The sequence below is a fragment of the Leptosomus discolor genome, chromosome 4 (genome assembly GCF_034619465.1).
Source record: "Leptosomus discolor isolate bLepDis1 chromosome 4, bLepDis1.hap2, whole genome shotgun sequence".
Classification (NCBI taxonomy): Eukaryota; Metazoa; Chordata; class Aves; order Leptosomiformes; family Leptosomidae; genus Leptosomus; species Leptosomus discolor.
In genome coordinates, this window is record NC_141394.1 from 82,366,729 (window position 1) to 82,393,114 (window position 26,386).

General features: G+C 51.2%; 1 protein-coding gene across 5 annotated transcripts in view; it reads left to right on the forward strand.

The window, feature by feature from the left end:
* EXOC6B (exocyst complex component 6B) overlaps positions 1–26,386 on the forward strand; it is a 306,693-nt gene that overhangs the window by 277,108 nt on the left and 3,199 nt on the right. For all 5 annotated transcript variants that reach the window (XM_086463893.1, XM_086463895.1, XM_086463894.1 and 2 more), the window contains one exon: positions 24,521–24,633. In XM_086463893.1, the coding sequence (XP_086320019.1) occupies positions 24,521–24,633 (113 nt within the window). The remainder of the gene's footprint in view (positions 1–24,520; positions 24,634–26,386) is intronic.

Here is a 26,386-nt window from a genome sequence, read left to right on the forward strand (position 1 = left end):
CTCCAAAACTGGACGAGGAAGACGCACGGACAACTCCCATGTGTCTCACAGGCCTTTTGCTCAGGGCTGGCACCTGGCTTTTAATTTGTGGGTCGTTATAATCGTTAGAGAGACTCTTCCTCGTGGAGCCCTTTATCTGTTCTTCTCCAGCATCTCCCAAATGTGCTCTTCCCCTTGTTTTGCTGGGTTAAAGAAGAGCAAAGCACGATCTCTTCCTGGCAAGGGTTTCCCCATATTCGCACCCTGTGCTTGCTGTAGGATCTGATGCTCCTGGGCCAAGACTCGCAGAACTGACAGGTTGGCAAAGCACAAATCCTGCCGTGAACTTGCTCCTCTTGAGCTGAACTGAAAACAAAACCACTTCTCTGGCGCGTTTGGGGACCTTTTCAGCACTGAGATAGGTGTGCATGAAGGGGTGCTGGCTGGTGCTCGGCCCTCAGCTCCCGTTTGAGCATCCAGCTGCCGTAGAATCCCGGGGGATTTTTTCCAAGGGTGCTGGACCAGCAGTGGGAGAGGGGTCGAATGGATTACAGGGTATCTGAGCACATTCTCTGCACACAGGGAAGGTTTTTGGGTCCTATTAAAGCAATAAAGAGGATTTTAGCCAATCCCCCTTTTGCATAGAGCTGTGGGACACATCCCTGCCTTTGCTGTTTAGTTTGCAACAACCAAGCAGGACCAGGCGCGTACTTCTCTTTTCCAAGTTCAAAATTATGTGGCTTTGGTTCTCCTGCTGGTTTTGGCCTGTGTTGGTTCCAGTTTATTTGACACTTCTCTCTTCCCCCATCCCTCCATCCTCATCTTCCCGCTCCTTCCCCTGTGATAACGCTCCCCTCGAGCCTCTCTGAACTCTTCTGAGCCCCCAGAGAGAGAAATAAATTGTGCAGAAACAAATTCCCTGCATATGAATTCCCCTTGGAAACCCGCCTGCCTGGTTTATAATTAATGCTGCTATTGTTCTCCTCTTTTTGTATATTTAGATGGCCTTTTTGTTTAAAGTTGATTACTTGCTGCTTCTTTGAGTGTCTCTCAGGGGAGGGAAATGGATGATATTTCAACAGCAGATCAGCCACAATATGTACTAAATAAACAGACTTGCTAAAAACACCATAAAGGCCCCTTTGTCCTGTTGGATACCAAAACGGGAAAAAAAAAAATATCCCCCAGAAGGATGCTGGCAAGTGTAACTTATCTATGAGATCTTCTATTGCTGTGATTGTACCGGAAAGTGTCCTAAATTAAACACTTCCACCCTTCACCGGTCACCTAAAATGTCACCCCAGCTTTAAAGGCTTAGGAGATGGTATCGTTTTAAGTATTCCCAGCAGCAGCCAAGCCTGTGCTGGGCGAGGTCTCCGTGTTCGGCCGCGTTAACCCGCCGCGCGAGGGCTTCTGTCAAGCGTCAGAATAATGGGCTGCACACGGCTATCGATTAAATGACAGTTTTCCCTCCTAACAAAATTGATCTTGGCTTTGGATTTAGCGGGCCACGGCCCCGGCTGCGAGTTTGTTCAGTTATCTAATTTTAATGATCAAGTTTCCATTTCTTCTGCGAAAGTAATTTAGATTTCAGAGGCTTTGGAAGGGGGAGAGGGAAGGGGGAATATGCGAACACCCAGCGATGCGGGGGGGGAAAGGCTGAGCGACCTTCGCTCATTCCGCATCTATCCCTGATACGAGGTGGCTAGAAAATTCATTCAGATCCTGTTTTTTCGGGGGGGGGGGATATCGCCGGTGTTGGAACGCGCGGGTGATGTGGACCACACAGGGCATGTCTGCATGAACTTGAGTCGGGTTTGCAGCGTGGGTGCCCTGCAGGCTCCACAGCGTTGACGAGAAGCTCCACCAGCATGGGGCTGGTCATACTGCGGTTTCTCGTTGACCTCCCCGTTGGGGGGGGAAACACGTCGGGGAGCTGCGACAGGGCGGCAGCAACCTGGGTCCGGCCCTGCCCTTGGCTCCCGGCGCGAGCGACGCGCTCAGGTAGATGCGGTGGTGTCCGACGGCGGCACTTCCAGCGGGAGGCTCTTCGAGGCTTGTCAGACCCAGCCCGCTGAGGAGCCACCTCGGTTTATTATTAACGGCCGGGTAAAACGATGCCATGAATGGCTGCAAAAAAAAAAACCCAACCCCTTGCATCCAGTCGGGTGCACGGTGATGTGCTGCTGCTTTTCGGAACTGAAGTTCAACGCTGGGTTAATTGCTTTTGGTCTGTAGTTATCTCTGGAACATCCTATCAACGTTATATGATCAATAAATAAACTCGGAAGAAAATTTAAGACGTCTGCACGGACAAAAAATATTGGGTACGAAATCACAGCAAAATCTGCCCGGCCAAAGAGGCCGTTAAAGCAAGATTAGTTTTCATAAACAACATCACGGCGTGTTTTGAAACGCTTGGTTAGGCTGCGCAGAAGGGAAGCGGCCGAGGGAGTCGAGGTGAGGAGGGAACCGCTGACTTGAGCGGCAGTAAAGCCTCCCAGGGCACATCAGGCTGCCTTAACCTGGCACAGGTTGAAATTCATGGCAAAGCGGCCGTAAAAACCAGGAGCCGAGGGAACAACGCAGCCTCCTGAGGTTCAAACCTCCGGCAGCCCGCGGATTAAAGGCAGGATTTGTGTCCTGGGGCTGGGGCATCGCGGAAAGCGGCATCACCGGCGGCCTGGCGCGGAGGACGTTATTGCTCCTGTTTTCCATCTCTGTGTTTCTTGCCAGGCTTCTTGGACTTGCAGGGTGTTTGAGAGCTGAAGCCCTCTCTTAACCTCCCTTCTAACCGATCCGTTTACTTAACGGCATGTGGAATCGCCGCAAACAAGTTGTCGATGCAGGGAGGGAGCTTTGAGTTGTAATGCAGAACAGAAGGGGAAAGTGGCGGAGGCAGAGATGAGTAGCTGAGGCCCTGCAAAACCAGAAAGAATCGTGATGCTTTCCTTGGTGGTGAGAGGATGAACGAGCTGAAAACCAGCAGAAAAAAAAAAACCTTAGGCAAGAAAAATCCGTTCAGTCCTGCTTTTTATTTTGTCCCATTAAGTGAGAACAAGGTAATGAAGTTAAAAAGCCTTAAACTGAAAGGGATGGGAATTTGAATCCTGACAAAGGATTTTTTTTTTTTTTAATAAATAGCAGTTCGCTGCCGCAGTAAATCAAAGCTGATGTGGCTGAATTTAAAACACAGGCTGCCTAACTCTTCCAAAGGCGTGTTCAGAAAGGAGCATACGAGGGAAAAAAGGAGGTTTCGCCGGTAATGCAAAAAAATGTGCTTTCCTCCCAGGTGTTGTGGTTTTCTGTTTCTTTCCTTTTAAGTTTGCAGGATACGGGTCGGAACTTTTAAAAATCGTAGTCGTGTTTCAGCGTTACGTGCTTTATGTTGGGCAAAACTACCTTTCCTTTTCGGGGGTCTCCACGCGGGCAATAGCGACGCTGCGAGTGTGAGGTTTCTTCCCCGCGGGGACGCTGCCCCGTGTGCCCTCCGCTTCGCTCCCTTCGAAAGCGATACGCAATATTTCCGAGACGCTGGGAGGACAATTAATAAATGGCATTGAATAGAATTACATGAGCCCTGCAACAGAAAAATGGATTACTTACGGCCCCGGCCAGCCGCCCTCCCCGTCCCTCTCGCGGCTGTAACCTTGGAGGATCACTCACTTTACAGCTCACGCCACGGCGAGGTCAGATCCGGTGTTGAAATAGGATTAAGTACCAAAGGCAATCTCGAAATAATGTTGGTCTGAGGGAGCCCTGATAAAAATCAAGGAAACTCAGAGCTTAGAGCTCTCCCAGCCTGAAACCGTACCGTGCGTCCGTGTGTGCCAGGGGACCGCGTCTCCCGAGGTGTTTGCCTTGGGAATAATAAGGTTAAGTGAGGGTTTGGGTTTGGTTTTTTTTTTTATTTTAGGAAGGTTAAGGATGAATTCAGGCCCTACACCTTGGGAAACCTGTTGAATGGTTAACCAGGAGCGTCTCTGTGCCTCGGTTGTCCATCTTCACGTGGATGCTGATTTTTTATCTTACCTCCTTCAGTAAGCTCTTCAACTTTGGATGGGTGAAGGGTGGACGTAGCATCCCGTAGATAAACCTCGTGGTGGCTGTGCACCGTGGTCGTGGCAGTTGTCTCGATCACGCTGCAGGTTTGGCAGCTCGGTATTTGCCCTCCTCCATCGCCATCTCCCTTTTTCTCTCCTATCAGGAATTCGCCTTTGCGTTTGGTATTGCTTAGAGGTGGAGAGCCCAGTTGCACCAGTTTGCCCTTCTCCAGCGTTGGGAAGGTGTTGAATCAGCTGAGAAGAAGAGATGGAATATAATTACAGTCCTAGAGGAGGTGGTGGAGGGACGAGGGTTGAAGTTGGGGTGCTGAGATTGTATTAACAGATGGGATAACCCCTCTGGGAAAATGGGAGCCTTGTTATTTAATACACTCAGATGCTCTTTTCGGGAGAAACAGCCTCTGTTCAAAGAGGAGACCAGGAGAGCTGGATTTGTCCGTATCGAGACTCTTCTGAAGAAATGCAGGTGTGATGATTCCCGGATCAGCCCTGCAATAATAAACACCCTAAGTCCCAGGGGGGCTGTCAGTGCAGAGGAGGATGCTTGAAGGAACGACTTGTCCCCAGCTTGGGACACCGGCTGAGATCGTGGTAGGGGCTTTCCAGACACACATGCTGGGCTTGTGTTGACAGTGCTGGACTTCCTTCACGATGACATTTTCATGATAGATGTTCCAAGAATCAGATGGAAATAGCATTTTTTCCCCCCAGCTTTCAACACTGCCGACTCAGTACAGGTCGGGATGATGGCTTAACCGGCGCTTTTGAGGAATTTGGTAGCTGCTAAAAACACAACCGCTTCTCTGAGTCGTTCCTGCCGTGTCTCAGAGTGTAGCAGAGGATTTCTGGAGGCCAAGGCGAGCGCTTGGAAGGTATTTCCACAGAAAATTGCAAAACTAAATCAACTCTGCATGCTGGTAGCTCTATTATGATGAAATGCATTGAACCAAAAAGTTCAGCGTTCTTGGAGGCTTTTCTTGTGGTCAATGCCAGAGATTTCTCATTAATAAGGAAAACAGGGCGGCTTCCTCCCTCTGAGGTGCTGGGATTAAAAAAATGAAGCAATAGGGATGAGGAAGAGCCTGGAGCCAGAGGACATAGTGGTAGCAAAAGAAAGGAGAATAAGGGTAAAAAAGCGTATCTCCCCCAAAAATCGTAGGGAGGGAAGTAGTTTCAAAAAGGCAGTGGGAGCCTTCTCGGAGAAGAGGTTGGTTCGATGCCCTCTTGAAGATGCGCAGTTGATTTGTTGAGCGTCTTTTCCCACCCTGATGAGTACCTGAAACAGGGGGAACGCCACTGTGCTGGGAGCGGCGGCGTTAGGAAGTCCGGTTTCGTCAGCTCGCCCTGGTTTGGGTTCTCTGGTGTCTAACGGAGCTGAGCTTTTCTCTTGTGTGGTCTTGTCGTCTTTAGCTGGTCACCTGCTCTGAGTAAACAACGAAGGTGGCTGCCCCAAGGGGCTGCGGAGTCTCCATCTCTGGAGAGGCTAAAACCCAACGAGCGATGTCCTGAGCAAGCTGCTCCAGCTCCCACGCCTTGAGCAGGGACCGAGCGATCTCCAGGGATCCCTCGAGCCCCAGATACTCTGTGGTTTACAACTTCGAGGTCTCCACCTGCCAGTTTGTATTTGCGATTGGCCCTTAGAAGTATTCAATTGAATGAAGAATAACCACGTAAGCCTGGTTTTCTTGAGGAACCCACCCGTAAAGGAAGGAGTTGGAGAGGTGGGAGAGAAAAGCAGATTTCTTCCGAGGATCCACATTTCATATGTTGTCAGCAGGGGAGTGAATCGTGGGGTCAGCACCGGGCAGGGTCAGGGGACGAGGGGAAGAGGCTGAGAAGAGCCCGGTGGATGCACGAGCAGCTGATGCATCAAGCCCTGAATCGCGGAGGGGTTTTATTGAGCAAGAACAAAGTTGTACCCAAAGGCGTTTTGATGTTGTGCAGACATTTACGTAAGGATTTCTGTGTTTTCTGACTGTCCTCTGTCCCTGCCAACTAAATCCGATCACCCTCCGCTGGAGTATTTTTTTTTCCCTTTATAAATGCAGTTTGATAATGAAATAGAAACACATGGTTTGTTGTTTTTTTTTTTTTCCCAAATACCATGTTAATTTAAAAAAGGCCTTTTTCATTAGACATTATATACACAAGGGCTACAGATTACAAATGCAGAAAATTAAATTGTAAACTCTACAGTGAGGCCTCGGAGCGGGGAGTAATGAGAGACACGAGCCCCCCCTTTCCCCAGCCTCCACGAGGACGCTCGCATGGAGGCAGGCTGGGGAAGACTGCCTCCCTTCAGACTCCATAAACCACAAAGGATGGGTCAGATCCTTATCAGCTTTAAATTATACTCATAACTCCAGGCTTCCTCACTTTCCCAGAGTTAAATGACTTTTGTGCATGGATTTGAGATGAATTACGGATTTTTTTAAATTTTTTTTGCTGCTTCCAAGTAAGTTTATTACTAAAAAAAAAAAAAAAAATATCAATATCGGATTTATCCCGCTTCTGATCCTCGATCTTAATTAATATTAATTATTGCAATAAGCCTGTCTCCGTTGAATCCCTTCAGTGGCTGAAGTCCGTGCCTGCGGCTGTGCCAACAGGTCCAGGTCCAGCAGCATCCTTCTCGGGTCTCAGTAAACCATTTGCTGCTTCCTTAAGCCCCCAGAGAACTTCACGTGGCTCCTCTCCCGTTCCATGCGGCGTGCACCCAAAATCTTGAGCTGAAAACACTCCGTGCCCTTCCCTGCTCGCTTTCTCGTCGCCGTTACAGCTCCTTACGCTGTCTCTCCGTCCTCAGCCTTTTCTTTTTCCCTTTTGCATTGCCCCCTGGCAAGGAGGCTGCTGAATCACCTGTGTAGTTTGCCTGGGATGTGTTGAATATAGAATAATCACAGAAGGGTTTGGGTTGGAAGGGACCTTTAAGGGCCACCTAGTCCAACCCCCGAATATATTTATATATATTTAATAATACGTAATGTTATATATATATAGTATAACATAGAATATATAATGGTATATAATTATATTATATAATATATAATTTAATATAATAATATAATCTTATATCTAGTCTAATCCTTTCCAAAGGAAACCAAGAGCCAGGCAGTCACGCTGCCTGTGAGTTTTGCCCGTGTGTTTCTCCCTCTGCTCCTCCCAACCCTCTTTGAACTCGTCGCCAGAGTTCCCTGAAATCTCACACAGGGTGGAGGGTTATTGAATTACTCCCAAGTTGCATGGAAATGGGATAAGAGGGGAAGTCCAGCAAGCGCCGTCCCTAGCGAGGGGCTGCTCCGAGAGCTCACGCTTCGTTACACCCGGAGAATCCAGCGGGAAGAGAGTTTTGTAGGTGGGATAAGGTTCAAGTGGGGTTGGCCCAGCCTTGTACCAAAGTCAGTCGGTCACAGGACATAAATTTATGTAAAGCCACACTTGCTTAATTTGGTGCTCACCAAAACGCTTCTCTAGGACTTGGGACGTGGTCCTTTTCATGAGCCCCTGCCTGACTCTGGAAATGACTTGACCCCTCAAGTCCCGCCTGGTCTAATTAATTTATTTCTTTAAAGAAGGAGCTGCTGATTTTCAGCATCTCTGAAACCATTTCTGGGCTTTCTTTGCTCCTTTTTGTTTCCCGGAGCGTGTCAGCATCATCCCTACGTGTGGTAACGACTGTGCCACACTATTTCCCACAGCTTCTTTATGCTCTTTGCAGCGCCATCGCAGCCGCTTCTCCCACACGGTGCCTTCCCCCCCCGAAGGGTTTCGCAGTGGAAGCGCAGACGCCTCCTCAAAGTCTGCAGAAAAATGTCCTTTTTTTCCACCTTTAGTTATTTCCCGTGTCCCTCCAGAGTGAGAAAGCTGTGCTGCCCTGCGTGGAGCAGCCGTGACCGCGAGGTCACTTCAGGTGAGGAGGAGGAGGAGAACTTCAGCTGGAGCCCTTCTGGTGGACCCAGACGACGGTATTTAGCGTTGCACACTTCTGCAGTGCAAGAGGAGGAGAACATCAAAAGCCCGAGGTTCTCTGGGCTGCTGAAAGCAGGGTTGTTTTCCCTCAGGCCCATCGGGTCATCTTCTCGCTTCTGCTTGAGGCGTTAGATCAAGCCTTTGAGCAGGCAGGTGATTAATAACCCGTATGATTTCCGTCTCCGCTGGCGTTTCTTTCTCCATCTTCTCAATCTACAAGGGTTTTTTTTTCTTTTCTTTTCGTTTTTACTCAACTCAGTCGTCCTGTAGATCAGTTGTACGATCAGCTCTTTAAATGTTTGTTCTTTCGAGCAGAGCCGGGGTTTTCTGGAGGCTTTGCGGTCTCTTCTGGGGAGGGTGTGGGTGGGCAGAGGTGTTGCTCGTCTGTTGGTGGAGTACAGCGATATGCAGAAGGTCACGGACCCACAGACTAAATAAGTGATGAGATGTCATGAAAAATTTGTATTTGAGCACAAGGCGAGTTCAGCACATGCCATGAGCTTGCTTGGCTTTTATTTATTTTTAATTTTTTCCTTTCTTTTTGAATTCACTGTCTTAATTTATTCATGCTTCTGTCTCAGGAGACTGGGGGTTTTCTGGGCCGTTCAGAAAACAAGCCCTTTTTAAAGAGAAAAGAGTATCAGACACAGCTGGTGGTTCAGAGAGGAAAATCTCAAAGCAAGAGGAAGAAAAGTGGGAGAACACATTAAGGCAGGAATGAAAAATGAGGCTCAGAGGGAGGCTTGTTAGCAGCAAAGAGGGATGAGCAGCAGCATATAAACAGGAATTTCTTTGCAGAGTTTTGACGTTGCGTGAAGGTTTCAGGGGTGCAAGAAGTGCTGTGTACCCAACTTCTCCCGGGGTTATCTCTGCTGGATCTGCTGTAGGGGAGGGTGAATGGTGTTGGAGGTGGCTCCTGCTCTTCCTGTGTGATTTACAGCAACCCTCTGGGGAGACGGCGACGGCAGACTCCGGGCTGGTTCTCCAAAACGACGAAGTTCACCAAAGGGTGAGAGCAATCCCGCTGAGTGGAAATTGTAGCATCGCTGGCAATTGGAAATGAAAACCCTGCGTGCGATTGCCTCTGGGGATGCGCGAGTAATTCTATCCCATATGGATCAAGGGATGGGAAGAGGTTGGGTGTAGAGACAGCCAGGCAGACTCTTCTTTCTGACTGTAAATTTCCAGGTTGAGAGGCCTCTCTCCCTTTTCCATTGCAACGTGCTTATATCCCGTTCCCTCCTTTTGTCTAAATTTATTGATATTCGTGTATTGCCTTTGATAGGGTCGCTCGGGCATCCTCTGGCTTCGACGAACGCCCTGTTAGTGATTTATTTCCTTCCCAGAACAGCGCTGTCGGCACTCCTGCCCTCTCTTTTCCCAAACCCCTTTTCTTACAGTCACGCAGTGCTTTAGCTGCGCGGTGCCCTCTGCCGTGGGTGCAACTGGTGCGGTGGCAGGTGGAAGTTTTTGCTGGAAATAACCATCTCGTGCAGGAAGATGGCTGAGGATATCAGCTTCTCCTGCTGCAATAGCACACAAACCCAGTGAAAGTATTTTCGTGTTGATCAGACCTTCTTTTCTGAAGTCCCCAGTTGCAGAATTTCTTTCCTTCTGGACCTGAAGCTTTGCAGTTCTTGGGAAGTTTTAGAGTATCCCGTCCACCCACAACGCGAGACTTCACTTGCAAACGTCTGTGTCTGCCAGTAGGAAACCTTGGGCTGGTCTTTGCTGGGGAAATGAGCTGCCTCGATGCCATCACCCTCTGCTCAGTGTCTTGGGTGTGTTCTTGGGATGATGTACGGCTCTTGCAAAGTTCCTCCTGTTGAGGAAGAAGTAGAGGTTTTCAGTGTTGAATTTTGGGGAGGAAAAAAAAGTCTTTCGAATTCCTGATCTAAGTGATTATGAGAAGCCTGACTGCGATAAATGACTATTGCACTGATGCCACTTTGCTAATGGTTTTTCTGGGCAAGCTTGAATGGAGGACAAAGCACCTCAGGAACCACCTGCTGCCCTTCCAGTGCTGTCTCCTGCGCCCTGGAAGGGCTGGGATCGCTCTTGTCTTGCGATACCAGAGATTGGAAGGGAGAGTATTACTGCCATCGAAAAAAGTTCCTCTTCTCTGGGCTGTGGCCCTCAGAAGTGGGGTTGAGATCTCAAAATATGGTGGGGCTTCTGAGTCCAGGTTTTGTCGCCTTAATAACGTGGAGAGAGTGGCTGGGACTGGCAGGTGGAAAGCGCATGCAAGGCTCCTGCTTCTTTGATGGTTTTGCCAGGGATTTTGCCGTGCACCAGCTCAGCTCCCTTTTCTGCAGAGCAGCTTCCACTCTGGTTGTAACATTAGTCTTGCTTTTTTTATTTCTTTAAATATATATATATATATATTTTTTTAGCTAACAATGACCTCAGCTGTTTGTTTAAAGAGTTCATAACCCCTCAAAAATGTTACAGCAACCGAAAGGAAGTTTGCAAGGAGCCCTTTGGTTGGGAGCCTCTGGCATTGATCTGCTGGGCTTCTGCTTTATGTTCCTATCAAACAATAATAAAATGGAAACAAAAGAAGAAAGTAAACAGTTTGGTGTAAATAAAGGCAAATCCATGTCTTTTTATCCTTCCTCAAAGGGGCGGGCAGCAGGAGAGAAGGGAATGGGGCAGCAGGACGGTGAAGGAAACACACGTACCTACGGGTGAGCCCCGACGTCTGAGAAACCTTGAGAAAAAAGAAACGCTTTCAATAGGAGGAAATCACGCAGCGTGGTATTGTGTAGTGCCAGCGCCCTCGTTTTGGGCTGAAATTGCCCAGAAAAAGGGATGCTGGGCTTCATAAGCGAGGCTGCTAAGGCTGGACTTAAAGCTGAGCCGTGAGTAGTTTAGGCGTGAGTGCACCGGCGTCGCGTGCGCTGGCCAAATTCTTGAGGGTCTCCCTGGTTTGGGGGGATTTTCACCACCTATGGCCACGCTGAAGTAGTCGGGAGTTAATGGGTCCGTCAGAGCCGGATCCAAAAGTCTGGTGCCGAACTCTGGACGGCAGCTCCTCGAGCAGATGCAGGCTCCGTTTAGGAGTTTTTATCTTCCCTGGCAAATCCCCCTCCTCTGAAATGATTTCTACATGGAATTTCTCTGTTTTTTTTTTTTTTAATTGCTGTTAGTTTTATTTTCCATCTTCTCTTTTTCCTTTTTATTTTTGCTTTTTAAAGGTTTTTTTTTTCTTTCTTTTTTCCTTTCTTTTCATTTTTTCTCCTTTTTTTTTTTTTTTTTTTCTCCCCTCCCCAGTTTTCTCCTGGCACACTTAAAATTCCCCAAAGTTTTCTAAAAAGGTCTGCCTTTGAGATGCTGTTGATCATTGGGACTGGCCACTGCGGGATGAGGGGAGCATCACCTTCGGGCAGCACGCTGTGCAACCTGCCCTTCAACAGGACCGCACCTTTTGGGATCCCATCTCAGCCATGGGGACCCACTCTCACCCCAAACCCTCCCTTGGCAGCCCTACCCGTACGCTTAAAGAGCATATTTAACCCCAAAAGGGACTCCCAACTATTTCCTCCAGCCTCACACCGCCTTCCCATCACCGCTCCCGGATTCCCCGCTCCGCCGGGACCTCGCCGTGACCGCTGTCGCCCTTTTTCCCCACAAATTGCTTTATAACAGGGCGATAACTCCGTGTGCACATCATAAAACATCTCTTCCCGGGATTTATACCCTAGACGTCAGTGCAAAAGGGATTTCACAGCAGCGGAGCCTCTCCTTTCTCTCCTAACCCCGCTCTTGGCATCTGAAACCTGCCTTTGTTTATACCTTTCCAAGGCTGGGACAATAAGCGCGAGGCCATCCAGAGGTTAGTGTGACACGGCGTAAGGAAAAGCCTTTGCTTTTGTTTTTCAGATTGCTCCGAAGGTTGGGTTGGTTGGGGGTTTTTTAATCACCTACAACAAATAGCCATAAATCCTCCTGGGTCTCCCCGTGCCCAGCGCTGCCCGGCTGCAGCGCAAACCCGGGGGATGCCATAGCAGCACGAAATGCTGCTGCGGTTGGGGTCCCTCCCGGTGCTTAGCCTCTCCGTCGCGTGTTATTTAGCTGCAGGAAAGCGTGTCCTGTGAGGATTTGGGGGTTTAATTAATTGGAAGCTGGACTTTGGTCACCCTGGGCATTTTTCAGGAGGTTTTTCAGGATGCCCAAAGCAAGTGTTACACGCTTTCCGCACAAGAACGCTGTAATTTTTTCCCTCTACACATTAGTTTCCTACAAATTTAAAGTTCCCAAGATGTTTTGCACGCACCAGAAGTGTAAGAGGTTCAGATACGCTCAATATTTTCTCAGAAGGGGAGGGTTGCTGTAGGGCAAGAGGTGGCTGGCCAGGCTCCCAAACCAACCTGACGGGAGTGTGAATTTTAGACTCTTCTCTTTTACCCCCTCCTGGAAGCACTTTGGGGGGGGGCTCACCTGAAAGTCTGGGGTCTAGAGCACGCAGCCCCCCAAGAAGCAGTGGCTCGCCCATCGCTGTCAACTGGAGCCCAGCGATTTCGTGGCCTTGGCACGTAAAATCTGCTTTATGCTGTAGATGCTAAGAGGAGTGGTGAGCCGTCCCAACGGGAGGTTCGGTGGTGTCCGCTCAATTGAAAAAGAGACTTTTTTACAGTGTGGATGGAAAATTTAAGGTCAAATAATGGACTTTAATCTTTACATTTTCTATGGTAATTTATTAGTCTCTAGAAGCCGAAGAAATGCAATTATTTTTTCCCCGAAGCCAGGCATTAACAAATTCACAGATTTCTAACCTTCTGCAAAGTTATTTTATTTCTGTGTTTGCTTTTAGCCAATTGTTTCCTACCAGTCTTGTCTCCACAGCTGTTTTAAATATCCATGTGCTCGTGCGTCTGCCTCTCTGTAGAATACACTAAATGGCTCTCGCTGTTTTCCAAACACTATTTCAGACTCTGGAAATACATATCCCGCAGCCTTATAAAAATAGTTCGGATCAACCACCCAAATTGCCGGCTTAGTTCACGGGCCAAATTGGTTTTGCAGGTGACGCTGCTCGATAGTGGGAATGATGCTGCTTTTAGGGGGGGACATCTCTGGAAGTCAGGGTGTTTGTAAAGCCAAGCAAACCTTCTCAGTGGGAGCTGGCAGCATCCGAGGCCACCTCCTCCATCCCCTCATCGCTGCCCCTTGCATCCCCCGCCTTGGGCAGAGACCCCAATGTCACCGGTTTGTTCTGCAGCGATGGTGGATCCATCTTCTTTGGGCAGGCTCCTGCGTGCGGTGCTGGAGCAAGTCTTCTCCACACCTCGAATACCATGTTTGGTTTTGGGCCCCTCGCTACCAGAAGGACATGGAGGGGCTGGAGCGTGTCCAGAGAAGGGCAACGAAGCTGGTGAGGGGTCTGGAGAACAGGTCTGTGAGGAGCGACTGAGGGAACTGGGGGGGTTCAGTCTGGAGAAGGGGAGGCTGAGGGGAGACCTCATCGCTCTCTGCAACTGCCTGAGAGGAGGTTGTGGTGAGGTGGGGGTCGGTCTCTTCTCCCAAGGAACAAGTGATAAGATGAGAGGTGATGGCCTCAAGTTGCACCAGGGGAGGTTTAGATTGGACATTGGGAAGAACTTCTTCACCAAAAGTGTTGTCCAGCACTGGGACAGGCTGCCCAGGGCAGTGGTGGAGTCACCATCTCTTGAGGTATTTAAAAGCCATGTCGATGTGGGGCTGAGGGACGTGGTTTAGTGGTGGACTCAGCCATGCTGAAATAACGGTTGGACTCGATGATCTTAAAGGTCTTTTCCAACGTAAATGGTTCTGTGATTCTCCTGGGAGGCTGGTGTAAGAGCCAGGGTGGAGAGGAGCCATAGGGACAGCAAACAGGTGGGGGAAAAAATGCCCATTTTGCTTAAAATGTTTCCTTAGTGCTGCAGCATGAGCAGTTCTTGCATCCCCCGAGCTCCCCCTTTGCTGTCTGCTGGGGTGAGGATGTTTCTCTGGGTGAGGACCAAACCCATGACAAGTAAATGATGGGAAGCAGAAAACTGCATCTTGGTGCCCCCGTCACCCACCCTTCCCATCTCCCCGTCTCCTCACACCGTCCCAGATGCGTTCCCCTCTGCAAAGGTTTTCTTTTTATTTTATATTTGTTCCCCGTGTGCTACCCCATCGAGGGGGCTGCTGTCTCGTGGCTTTCTCGTTCATCGTGAGCACCTCGAAGGACTTCACGCCGTCTCCAAACGTGGTGCTTACCTCCTCAGCCGCTGCCCTTAATGAACGCTAAAGAGGTCTATAATTAAGAAAGCGGCGTGTTTCCAGCGTTGCAAGCAGAAAAAGTCCCATTTATCCAGCAAAGCAGCAGCAGAGCCAGGGCTGGAGCCTCATTGTCCCCACTCTGAGCCCGGACCACCCGCGGGTACCGCAGCCGTCCTCCTGCATCCTGCAGGTGTTTGAATCCTTGAAGCAAGCAAGCCCAATCTTTTTGTTTCCTATATATAAAGAAAAAACCCCCAAAACCAAACCAAAAAAAGAAGTAGTTCCAGGTCTGAGCCTGCCTCTTGCAAAGCCAGGCAAGGGCACTGCGGTGTGTTTTGTGTTTACAGTAGAGCTTAAAGAAATAAGCATCAGTTACATAGGGGGAAAAATGAGAACACAGTCAAATTGGACCCCAGGGCAAGGCTCACCGAGAACAATAGATCTGCTAAACAAAACCGCTGAGGATAAGGAGGAAGTTATCATGAAAAGCGGGGGATATATTAGTTTAGTTTTGAGTGTTTTTTAGGGAAAAAAAAAAAAAAAAAAAAAGGCAGGGGGGAAGGTATTTCAAGCACTTGAACTTGAGCGTATCTGTTTCGCCGCCCAGACGCTCTCCTCCCGCCCGGCCCAGTGACCTCTGCGGCAGGAATCGCCGCCGCCAGCGCGGAGGCTGAGCTCGCCCTTTCCTCACGTGTCAGCCGGGAGATGGAGAGGCGGCCGCCTCGGCCTCCCGCCCCGCGTGCGTCTCCGAAAATCAACCGGGCGGCCGGCGAGGGGCTGCGCCGCTCGGCGTGAGGAGGGCAGCCAGGGTTGAGGAGGCCGTGGCCTGAGAAAGGCTTCCTGCTGGGGGAAGGGACCGCTGGACCCCTTAACGCACCTCGTTGCCCTTTTCTTTTTTGCTTTTTCTCGAGCTTTTTGAGCAGAAAGCCGTGCCTGCCGCCCACGGGTCACCCCCGCTCGCGGTGGGCGCCCCGAGCCGCTCGCTCTTGCGGAGCCCGTACACAACTCGTCGCACGCACAGGAGCAGAGGACAGCGCAGGAGCTGCTCTGTCTCCCTCCCGTTCCCTCAAAGAGCTGCTTCTCCGTCTCCTGCCCGTGCCGGTGCACACCGGGCTGGGTCCCGGCGGCTCCCGGCGTTTCCATCGCTCCCCCTGCCCGAGGACGGCGGGAGGAAGCGCGCCGATAACGCTCGTTAAATTTATAGCCGCGTGGCGCTGCGATGTTTAATCAAGGTTACGTGACTGTGGGCTGCCGCGCGGGGTACAAGTTCAACGCAAGGTGAATCTTGTCTGAGATAATCTGAAAGTTCACTCGGAGGTGAAGGCAGCGACAGCTTCGCATAGCCCGGCTGGGGTTAGCGAGAGGTCACCGCTTTTTTTTTTGGGGGGGGGACTTTTTTTTTTTTTTTTGGCTTTTTTTATGCCCTTTTTTGATGCGTAAACAAAAGAAAAATGCAACTTTGCAGAGGGCTCGGCATCAGCGGAGCAGTAGGAGAAATAATGGTGGCGTGCTGGCCCCGCGGTGAGAGGTTTGGTGCCCGGCGAGTGCCGGGCGGCGGGGCTCGGGGAGAGCGATGCCGGCGCCTTTAGGGACACCCGGGGGCGGTTTAATTGAAATATCGTGGCTTTCTTGTACCGTGGAAAGGAGAGACCCCAAATGTTGGGCTCAGACAGGCTCACCTGGCCCTGCCTCCCCACTGCCAGTGGGAACCCCCCCAGGAGGGAAAACATCCCTCACCGGCGTATCTGGCCATCACGCCGGGGGCACCAAGAGGGGCTGTATTTATGGGGAGAGGTGGCTCAGTTGTCTTCTGGGCAGACCCTGATCACTCTGGAGGTACCTAGATTTGCTGCTGAACTGTCAGCAGATGGGGAGCATTAACCCCTCCTGGCCAAAACGCTTTCTGGCTGCGAATACCTGCTCTGTGGATTAATTGGGAATGTTTTCCCCTAGAAAGGGGGCATTTAAAGTGATTTTTTTTTCCCCTCTGATTCTGTAGGGTCGGTGATGCAGGTGGTGTGTCTATAGGCTACAGGAGGACTGCTGCTTTTCCCCCTTCTCAGCCCACTTTCCGGTGTTTAGGGGGGTTTGTGCTTCTTTTGTGCTCTTGTTAACTCCTCCCTTACTCAAGCATCCTGACCTGCCGCCGAGATTTGGGGTTTTTTTTCCCTGTTATTTCTCAACGTTTTCTTCAGAGCCACTGATTTTGAAGCGTGGGTCAGGCAGGGCGGGCCAGATAAATGCACGAGGCTCTGTGCACCCGGACTATAGCAGCAGAGAAGGTGTTTTCTGTGTATACGAGGGGTACCTGCGGGCACGGTGCTGTCATCTCCCGACCACAGGGCAGGGGGTCTGGTACCGTTAGCAAATCCAGCTTCTGCTCCCCGTAACAGCTTCAAAACCGCTTCTAAGCATGCTTATCTAGAAGCTGCACGCTTGCCGAGCATTGCAGCCCAAATTCAGCTCCCGTCACCTCAGATGCTGACCCCGAGCGTTTAGCCAGGCTCCCTCCTCGCCGGGCAGAGCGATGGGTGCACCTCTTGGATGTGCCCACCGTAGATCTGAGCTGGAGAGGCGACCGGGGGGATGCTTGTAAAGGAGACATCTTTGCTTGGGGAATGAATCCCCCTTTGTGGTGGTTCAATGGAAACGCAAAGTGTTATTCAATAGCGGTCCCTGGAGAACGGTCTTCCGAGGCTCTTTCATTTCTCTTGGCTGCTGCCCAGTATTGTCTCTTTGTCTTACGCAGATTGTAGGGTCTGGGGGGTAGAAATACGGTCGTCTTCTCTGGGTGGAAAGCACCAGGCAAACTCGTGAACCTGCGTGGAGGATTTGATGAGTCTAAATACTTATTTTTATGAGCGCCAGTTGGCTACTGAATCCAGCAGGGCCGAGCTCCCCTTGTGTTCTTTTGGCCGTTCATAAAATCTCCTGTCTGGGCAGTTATCGCTTGAACCGACTGATTTGATTCTGAACCATTGAAATCCCAGTGGTTTTGTACCAAATAATTTTCATGCCTTGTTGTTTTGGTTGGGTTTTGGGTTTTTTTTATTTTACAAGCAGCATCTCGCAGCGCTTTGCGCTGGTCAGAGACACTTGGGATTTCCCTAGAATTTGGTTTAGCCTTCCCTGCGGGCAAGCCTCCAGGGAATGACTAAAGCCACGATCCTGCACCATCGCAGTCACTGGGAGCGTGAGCGAAGCTGGTGGGGACTTTCCAGCCGTCTTCGAGACTGTCATCGTAACACGATGTGCTAATCCTCAGCGTCCCCACCCTTCGCTCTTGGGCTGCTTTGCCTCGCTTCTCATGAAGCCCAACAACCTTTCGTGGCTCTTTCTTGTGGTTTCGTGTCGCAGGATGGGAGGAGAAGGTGGATTCCTCAAAGCCTTACTTAACCCAAAAGGGAGTTTTGTTTTTGCCCTAGGTGCGGAAGTGACCTTCCATCAGAAGCACAACGTTTTTTTTGGGGGGTGAAATTGGGTTTGTTAAGATTTTAATGAGACCCTTGGAATAAATATCTTCTGAAACAGTAGAAAAGTCAACCCGTGTAATTGCAGTGTTACTTCAAAGCAGGTGAAAAGCCAGTTTTCCTCCTAATAACCCATGAACGCGCGCAGATGCAAAACCAGAAGACCTTTCTGCTCATGCAGTGCAGGCAAAAAGCTTTCTGGAGACCTTTCCCTGGAAATCTGGTGTAAGTAATACAAAAAGCTATAAACAGTCAATAATACAAACCTGAAAATAATCCAGACTGGACAGATTAGGGCTTTGTTGGTCTCAAACCTTTCTCTGTTTCATACTGTCCCATCTGCCGTAAATCTTTCCAGATTCTTATGTTTTTTCCAAGGACTGTTTCACTTTTGCAGATATAAGCAAGAAAAAAAAAAAAAAAAAAAGGAAAGATACAATTGCTGCCTTAACTTGCAAAATCGATCCAGTTAAAATGTGAGATGAGGAACTTGGAGTCAGTTCTCCTCCCTCCAGCTTGAGTGTTCAGGAGGAAGGGCAGCCCCAGGTGGGACATCTGCCCAGGAGACCTGGAGGGGTCACTTGAGCGTAGACTTGTTGTGCCTTACAGAGGGGTCCAAGCAGCCTGCAGCACTCTCTGATCTACAGTAACTCCTAGAAGTCCGTCTCTCTCTTGCAGGCAGGTCTGGTGAGCACCTAAAATAAGATTAACCTCTCCTGCACGCCGTGGGTGTCAATCCCTTGGCTTGCGCATCAGGTTGGCTTGTGCAACATCAGGTTGCTGCGGGTGCTCTCCACTCCCGCGCGCAAAGTACGCTCAGTACATAGAGCAAATCCTAGTTTCCAGTGAAATCCGTGATAAATCTGCTCCTGCCTTCACTTAGGCCGTGGTTTTACCCTCCGTGTCTTTCACAAGGAAACGAACAGGCATCACGTTCCAATTCCTGGTGCCTTTTCTTCTTAGTAGTGCTATTGTCCAAACCCACGTCTCCCCGTGGGCTAGAGTATTTCTTTCTCCTTCAGTATTACTTTCCCACGAGGCATAATTGAAACCTCACCAAAATAAATTATTTTGAATGTACTTGTTTGTGGCCGCTGATGTTGGAAACTCTTTGGGCTGGACTGCAGGCTGCCCTCGTCTCTTGGGGCGGCTCCAGGTGGGAACAGTTTCTCTTCGCTTTTAATTCAGATGAGTTTTGCTTCCTGCTCCAGTGTCTGGTGTGGTGGTGGTTCTGTCCCAGGAAGCTCTTCCCTCTGCTAAGAGGGGATGATCACACTCCTCTTCCAGTAGACTCGTCCGTGAGCCCAGAGCATTTGGTGTGTCTCGAGTTTTCCTGCAGCGTTTGGGTGCAAATCCCTGTTTGTGGGTGCTCAGAGTGGTGCTGCATCGGCTCAGAAGAGGGAGAAGAGGAAAACAGAGGAGCCTGGTGTTGCACGAGTGGGGAGTTCAGGAATTTTCATCTGCCCTGCTATAGCATTTGACCTTCATCACTTAAGCTTGAGGAGAGGTCCTTGGGGCCGAGAGGATCCCAGATCTGGAGTTATCCCTGCAACATCATCCTGACGTCTCTGAGATAGGACAAGGGGGTTTTTGCGTGGGTTTATTTTCACCCTAGAAAACATGAGTCTCCCTTTCCTGCCATCATCTTTATCTCTGGCCACCTCGCATCACCTCCCAGGTTTGTGCAGAGCCCGCTGTGACTCTGGTGCAAGCCTGCAAACGCTGGTGCTTTCTTTGATCGTGTTCCAGGGGCGCTGGCAGAGCTTGCAGACTGTGTTTTGAATCGGTTCGGATTCCCCTTACATGATTTCGGGCTTGGCTGGAAGAATTTTATCCAGATTCAGCGCTGTCATCTGGTGTCAGACAGAACACCCTGTCCCGCTTCGCTTTGCATCCGGAGGGAGAAGCTGCCAAAGTCATTGCGATGTCCCCGTTCCCTTTGCCACCAGCGTGCGATTAAGTCACAACCGTCCTTTCCCTATAGGTGATGCGAGGGCCGTGAAAACGTGCCTTTGCTTTGAAAAGAAATTAGGTTTTTGAAGAGATTGAGGTGGCGATACTACGAGGGGAGTGAAAAGGAAGTGTTTTTTTCAGGTGGAACTGAGGGATATGGGGAGAAAGTGCTTCTCAGCCCCTTCCAAGGGGATCTTGGGGCAGGACTGGGAGCTGGTTCCCACTTTAATTCTTTCTTTCCAGGGTTGCCCTCTCTTGAATCACCATTTGAGTAAAAGAGCTCAAATATTTGTATTAAAAGACTTCTCTTTCTTTTTTTTTTTTTCCAGTACCTTTCTTTTGGAGGCATTCTCAGGCCATTCTCCATTTCTTCGTTTTTATGAACCTCTCCCCGCTCTTGCAGCGAAGCAGCTTCTCGTGCCCCAGGAAGCTGCAGGTTCGCAGCCCTGCTCTGCCCACGCCGCACGGCCGCCGCTTTCTGAGCTTATTCCGCTTTCATGTCATCGCGGTAAAAGCTCCTCTTGTGTTCCCCCTGCCCCCCCTGCTTCTTCTTTTCCTTTCCCCCCAGTGTACGTCCTGTCGAGTTTGATTTATAGCCTTGAAAAGGAGACTCTAGTTTGAAGAATTAATGGTATTTGCATATTTTATTTGGAATCTCCCCTGGCAGGCCCAGCGCCGCTGCACAGGCGGGTTTTTCCTTTCCTTTTTTTTTTTTCTTTTTTTTTTTTTTTTTTTCAGTCTTTCAGATTTAGCAGCAGAGGTGAAAAGTTTAAACAGTAAAACCAATAAAACCACATTTATGTGACAGATAAATCGTTTCGAGACAGCTTGCCCTGAGCCGTCAGGCTTCCTCCTGCAAGACCTCTCTCCTGCGGAGCACGACCCACGGCAGAGCCCTAAAAACGCCGGCGATGCCCTGCGCCGTGCGGCAGCTGGGGGCCAAAGGTGACAGCCCTGGCTATCCTCGGGCCTTCCTCACAGCAAGATGGATGTGGGCAAACAGTTGTAAAATACACAGGCTATCCGTCACTGTCGTGAGCCGGCCGGGGAGACTCTGGATCTCCTGGCACTCGGGGAAGGTCCAGCCCGGGGTGGGGGCACATTGAGGATGGGGCTCGTTTAGAGTCATAGAATCGTTTAGACTGGAAAAGGCCTTTGAGATCATCGAGTCCAAGCATTAACCCAGCACTGCCAAGCCCACCACTAAGCCGTGTCCCTCAGCACCACCTCTACATGTCTTTTAAATGCCTCATGGTGACTCCACCACTGCCCTGGGCAGCCTGTCCCAGTGCTGGACAACACGTTCAGTGAAGAAATTCTTCCTAATGTCCAATCTAAACCTCCCCTGGTGCAACTTGAGGGCATTTTGTCTTGTCCTGTCGCTTGCTTCTTGGGAGAAGAGACCGACCCCCACCTCACCACAACCTCCCTTCAGGCAGTTGCAGAGAGCGATGAGGTCTCCCCTCAGCCTCCTCTTCTCCAGACTGAACACCCCCAGTTCCCTCAGCCGCTCCTCACAGACCTGTTCTCCAGACCCCTCACCAGCTCCGTTGCCCTTCTCCGGACACGCTCCAGCCCCTCCATGTCCTTCTTGCAGGGAGGGGCCCAAAACTGCACCCACCATTCGAGGGGCGGCCTCACCAGTGCCCAGTCCAGGGGCACGATCCCCTCCCTGCTCCTGCTGGCCACCCCATGGCTGACACAGGCCAGGAGGCTGTTGGCCTTCTTGCCCACCTGGGCACACTGCCGGCTCATGTCCAGCCGGCTGCCGACCAGCACCCCCAGGTCACTGGGGTTCCCCTCAAATGTACCTGTTGCACTTTTGTAGCAATGCACGCAGCTGGAGCTGCCTGAACAGTGCGAGGGATGAGAGTAAAATCACAGAAGGGTTTGGGCTGAAAGGGACTTTCAAGACCATCCAGGTCCACCCCCCTGCCCTGGGCAGGGACACCTCCCACCAGAGCAGGTCGCTCCCAGCCCCATCCAGCCTGGCCTTGAGCCCTGCCAGGGAGGGGGCAGCCACAGCTGCTCTGGGCAGCCTGGGCCAGGGCCTCACCGCCCTCCCAGGGAAGAATTTCTTCCCAAGATCTCATCTCAATCTCCCCTCTTGCAGTTTAGAACTGTTGCCCCTCGTCCTGTCACTACAGGACAAGTAACAAGTCTCTCTCCATCTTTCCTGTATGCCCCGTTTCTATATTGAAAGGCTGCTCTAAGGTCCTCCCAGAGCCTTCTCCAGGCTGAACAACACCAGCTCTCTCAGCCTTTGGAACAGGCTGCCCAGAGAGGTTGTGGAGTCTCCTTCTCTGCAGACATTCAAAACCCGCCTGGATGCGTTCCTGTGTGACCTGGTGTAGGTGGTCCTGCTCTGGCAGGGGGGTTGGATTGGATGATCTCCAGAGGTCCCTTCCCACCCCTGACATTCTGTGATTCTGTCTTCTTCCAGCCCTCTGGCCATTTTCACGGCCTCCTCTGGACCTGCTCCAGCAAGTCCTTGCTAAAACAGATCCATAAATTGATTTACCCCAACCATCCCTTCAGGCCGATGCCAGCACAGTGGGAGCTGTGGTGGTGCATCTTCAACGCCCTCAGAGCCCAGCAGCCTCGTCCAGGAGAGCTGCGTTGCTTCAACCCAGCTGAGTCTAACGGAGATGGAGCAGAGCCGAAGCAAAGCTGCGGGACGGGGGTGGCTGTCAGGCCAAGGGCTGTGTGCTGTGTCCCCTGGCCCTGGTGGGAAGGGCAAGCGTCGGCTCAAGCTTCTGAGCAAAGGTTGAGCTCTCCTAGATGGTCGTTCGTCGGACTTTTGCTTAAAAATCTCCCCGTGGTGGCTTGGCTGCGCTTTTCCAGAGACATGCGTGGGAGGTTTCTCCAAGCTCTTTCCTTACCCATCCTCTGAGCTCCCGCACGGTTCCCCAAGCTTCTGCTTTCCTCCCGCCAACCTCCTGTTTATAACACCTCCCCACGCTTTTCATTTCATCTTCTCCTAACCCACTTCTAATCTTGGCCTCTTTATTTTGGTTCTTCTTTTGTCCCTTTCTCCTGGGGTTTTATTTCCACTCCCTGTGAATGGCTACCTGGCCCCTTGACGGTCCGGCTGTGCCCTTTCTGCGGCGATAACTCGTGCTGCTTTGTTTGTGGTTTGCCAGAGGCACGTTCAGCCCCCCAGGGCCACCAGCAAGAGGACTTTGGTGCGTTGAGGGGGATCCGATTTAGCCTGTACAACCATGCAGCTTCCCCCCAGCAGCCGGCAAACCCGACAGAAGAGTTTTGGCCCCGCTGTGCTGTGTGAAAAGAGCCTGTGAAATCATATTTAAGGTTGTCTCTTGAAGGTGCCCATTGGAAAAAACTCCTGCCAATGATGTTCAACTCGGGTTTGTAGTTAACACAATGGACCCGCCGTACAAAGCCGCGCGGGACCGCGGGTTGGAAAAGCCCTCTTAGGTCCCGGCTAATCCGTCCCCCCCGCCAGCCCGGGGGATTGTTCCCGACAGCTTGTTTTCTTTGCCCTGACCTACATAGTCAAAAAGAATCTTGTTGCACATTTTTGTTTTGAACCTTGAGGTCTCGGAGGAGCTAAATCCCCTTCTTGGCGGGGCGGGATGTGTTGTTAAACAGCGCTGGAGCCTCCAGGAAAACCATGGAGACGCGGGGACAATGAGCCCTCTATGGTCTTTGCTTGGCCGCGGGATGGTCCTCCTTCTCGGGGCTTCAGTGGTGGGCGCCGGGAGGCGCAGACGTGGGCGATGAAGACGTCCACAGGCTTGGCAGCCTGTCCCGCAATAGAGTGGTCACAACAGCTCTCCAAGGCAGAAGGTTGCGGCGGGGGCGGGGGGGGGGGGGGGGGAAATGCAGCCTCTCTTAATTAACCTGTTCTAGATGATGGAGATGAAGGCCGCGTCCCGTCCGTCCTCAGCTGTGCTCTAGCGGGCGGGTGGAGAGGCAAGTCCTCTTAGGGGTGAGGAGGTGTTCGTCTGGGAAAGACGTGGGAGCTCCCGGTTTAAGGAAAATAAGGATGTGGAAGGTGGGGTGGAAGAGCTCATTGAGGAAGCTAAAAAAAAAAGCTGTAGTTTGCTTCGTCCCTCACCTGAATCCGTTGGGAGGGATGGGGCACCGAGGGGTTCCTTTGTGGAGGTGAAGGGCTTCAGGTGCAAATTTGGGGGGGCTGGAGCAGGGACTGTCACAAACGGCTGAATTCATCTGCTTTTTCCTTCCCCTGGGCTGGTGGTTTCTCTTATAAACGTCTGGAAACCACCTGGGACTCCCAGTCCTCTCTGGCAGCTGCAGTTACCCAAGATAAACCCCGGTGCTCCTGGATGGGTCCCACACCTCCCCAGGGAGCTCCCGTCATTAGAGGCGCTTACAGAGCGCTTGGAAGATGTTGAGATGGAGGAAGCATGATGAGAAAACCTTGTGGTGTGGTTCGATCGATGCCGGGGGTTATCTGGGGAGAGATGAAATTTGCGGTGCCTTTGACCCCAAAAGTGTCCTCCTGCCGTAGCTGAGGGCATCAGGGCGCTGGGGTTCTTTGCCACCCACCTCCTCGGGGTGTCTCAGTCCTCGTATTCCCTGTACTGCTGGTTCACCCCCAAAGTGGTGATAACATAGCAGGAGTGTACTATGGCTAAATGAATATAGCCATAAATAAATTAATAGTAAATAAAAATAAATTTTGAGTTAAATATGAATAAGATAACGATTAAACATTAGCAGAATGTTATTAAATAGATTAATAAAGGCTGCAAACCATTGTTAGTGGTTAGTGCCACCTGCCCGGGGTTTTCAGATAAGCCGCCTGCTCTCTCGCCACCTTTTTAAAATCTGATTTCTTCTTGTTTTTTTTCTTTCCCGTGGCTGCTGCAGCTCTTAGATCTATTCATCCAGTGGGACTGGTCGACGTATTTGGCTGACTACGGGCAACCCACGTGCAAGTATCTTCGCGTGAACCCGACGACAGCCCTCATCCTGCTGGAAAAGTGAGTGCGGGGCTGGGCGCCCGCGGGGGTTTTCAGCCCCATCTTGCTTTGGGCAGGCGCGTGTTTTAGCAGCTCATCCCGTCACGGGCGGTGCTTGGGCGGAGGAGCCTGGGGAGCAGGAGGCTCTGGGTGATCCAGGGAGCAAAGCTTTCAGCCCTGGGGGCACAGCGGGAGTCCAAAGAGAAAAATCCTGGTTTATCCCACTAAGCTGACTCCCGGGTTTGGTATCAAAACGCGTTGACTTGGCTGAGGGTCCGTCTTTTTGCCTCACTCTTAAGTAGAGTTTTCCTTGTCTTACAACATAGAGGTGTATCTTCAGCCCCCGAAATAATTTCAGATTTGCCGGCCTGCAGGGGTATTCTCCCTTCTGTGGGGTCCGTGGAGGGGATCAAGTGGTAAAAGCCCAGCTGTGGGACAGGGGCAGTGTCTTTAGGTGGCTGGGTGCTCCAGGGCTTGCCCTCAGCGAGGACGGGGGTTCTTCGAAGCCTGTACCTGGCCTGCTTTGCACAGCTTCAGCCCCAGCCCTGGAGCTGCGCCGAGGAGCGGTGCCGGGACGTGCCGCCCGGTCCCTGCGAGGCTTTGGGGTCCCTCCTGAAGCGCAGCGAGGAGGCTTGTGCCGGCCCTGCGAGCCAGCAGCAAGGAGGGAGAGCCCTTGTGTTTGCTGCAGACCCAAAGAGTGGGGGGTCGCTTTGCTGGTAACCCCTTTGGCACGTGGAAGAGAAGTGCCACCAGTCACCCGTCCTGCCCGTAGCAGGAGGTGGCCCAGATGACCCTTTCTCTTGTTGACCTCCAGGCTCTCACTGGGAGGATCAGCCCCATTCCTGCCCCTTTGCTGCCATCTGACCTCACAGCTTGTCTTCCAGCTGATCTGACAGAGAAGTAACCTGACAGAGATGACAATTAATAATTTTCCAAGCAGCTCATGCCATGAGCACTCCACTGCTACGCCTTGCGTGGAGGAGCGGGCAGGATAAGCACGTTGCAGTTGGGTTTGGTTAGGCTTACTATAAAATCAGGCCCTGGGGAGGAGTTTAAGTTGGTTTTTGTAGGACCTCTCTGTCTCCGTGGCTTGCAGAGGAGGAGCTGACTAGTTTAGAGTTGGGGCTACGCTTTTAGAGGCCTGACCTTGGTGTGTTTCTGAGCCTTGGAGCTGCATCTGTGTTACCTGGGGTCCACGTAACCGCACTGCCTCCTCTCCCACAGAGAGTAGCTGATTTCACAGCGACTCGTGACACCCAAATGTTATCAGTATGGTACCCAGGGACTGAGCTTAGGTGGTTGCTGCGTGTAAAGTACTTGTATGCGTTACAGCACTGGTTTTAGGTGCGTATTGGTATGTGCTGTGTAATACCTTGTGTTAGTTCGCAACGTACTCGCAACCTGACATCCCTGACGGAAAAGCGTGCGGTGTATTCAGGGCTTGGTAAAATAGAGAGCTATCAAAAATCTGAGAGCTCGGACATGGAGCAGCTGGAAGAGCCAGGGAATTAGGAGCAGGCAGTGAGCTGGGCTCCATGGCAGGCAGTGGGACAGCAGGAGGGCAGCTCTCTGCTCCCTGGCCCGTTTCCCCCAGGTACACGCGAGCGCGCAGCAGCCGTGCTCGGTGGTGGTGTTAAACAGCCACAAACCCCAGCTTGGCTTGCCAGCCTTCTCCCCAAAAGGGCTCTCCTCTGAAGGTCAATCTTTTTTATTTATCCGATTTGCTTGCCGGTGGCAGCCCCGGTGGAGTCACCGCGTTGGCTCTTGCGTCTCC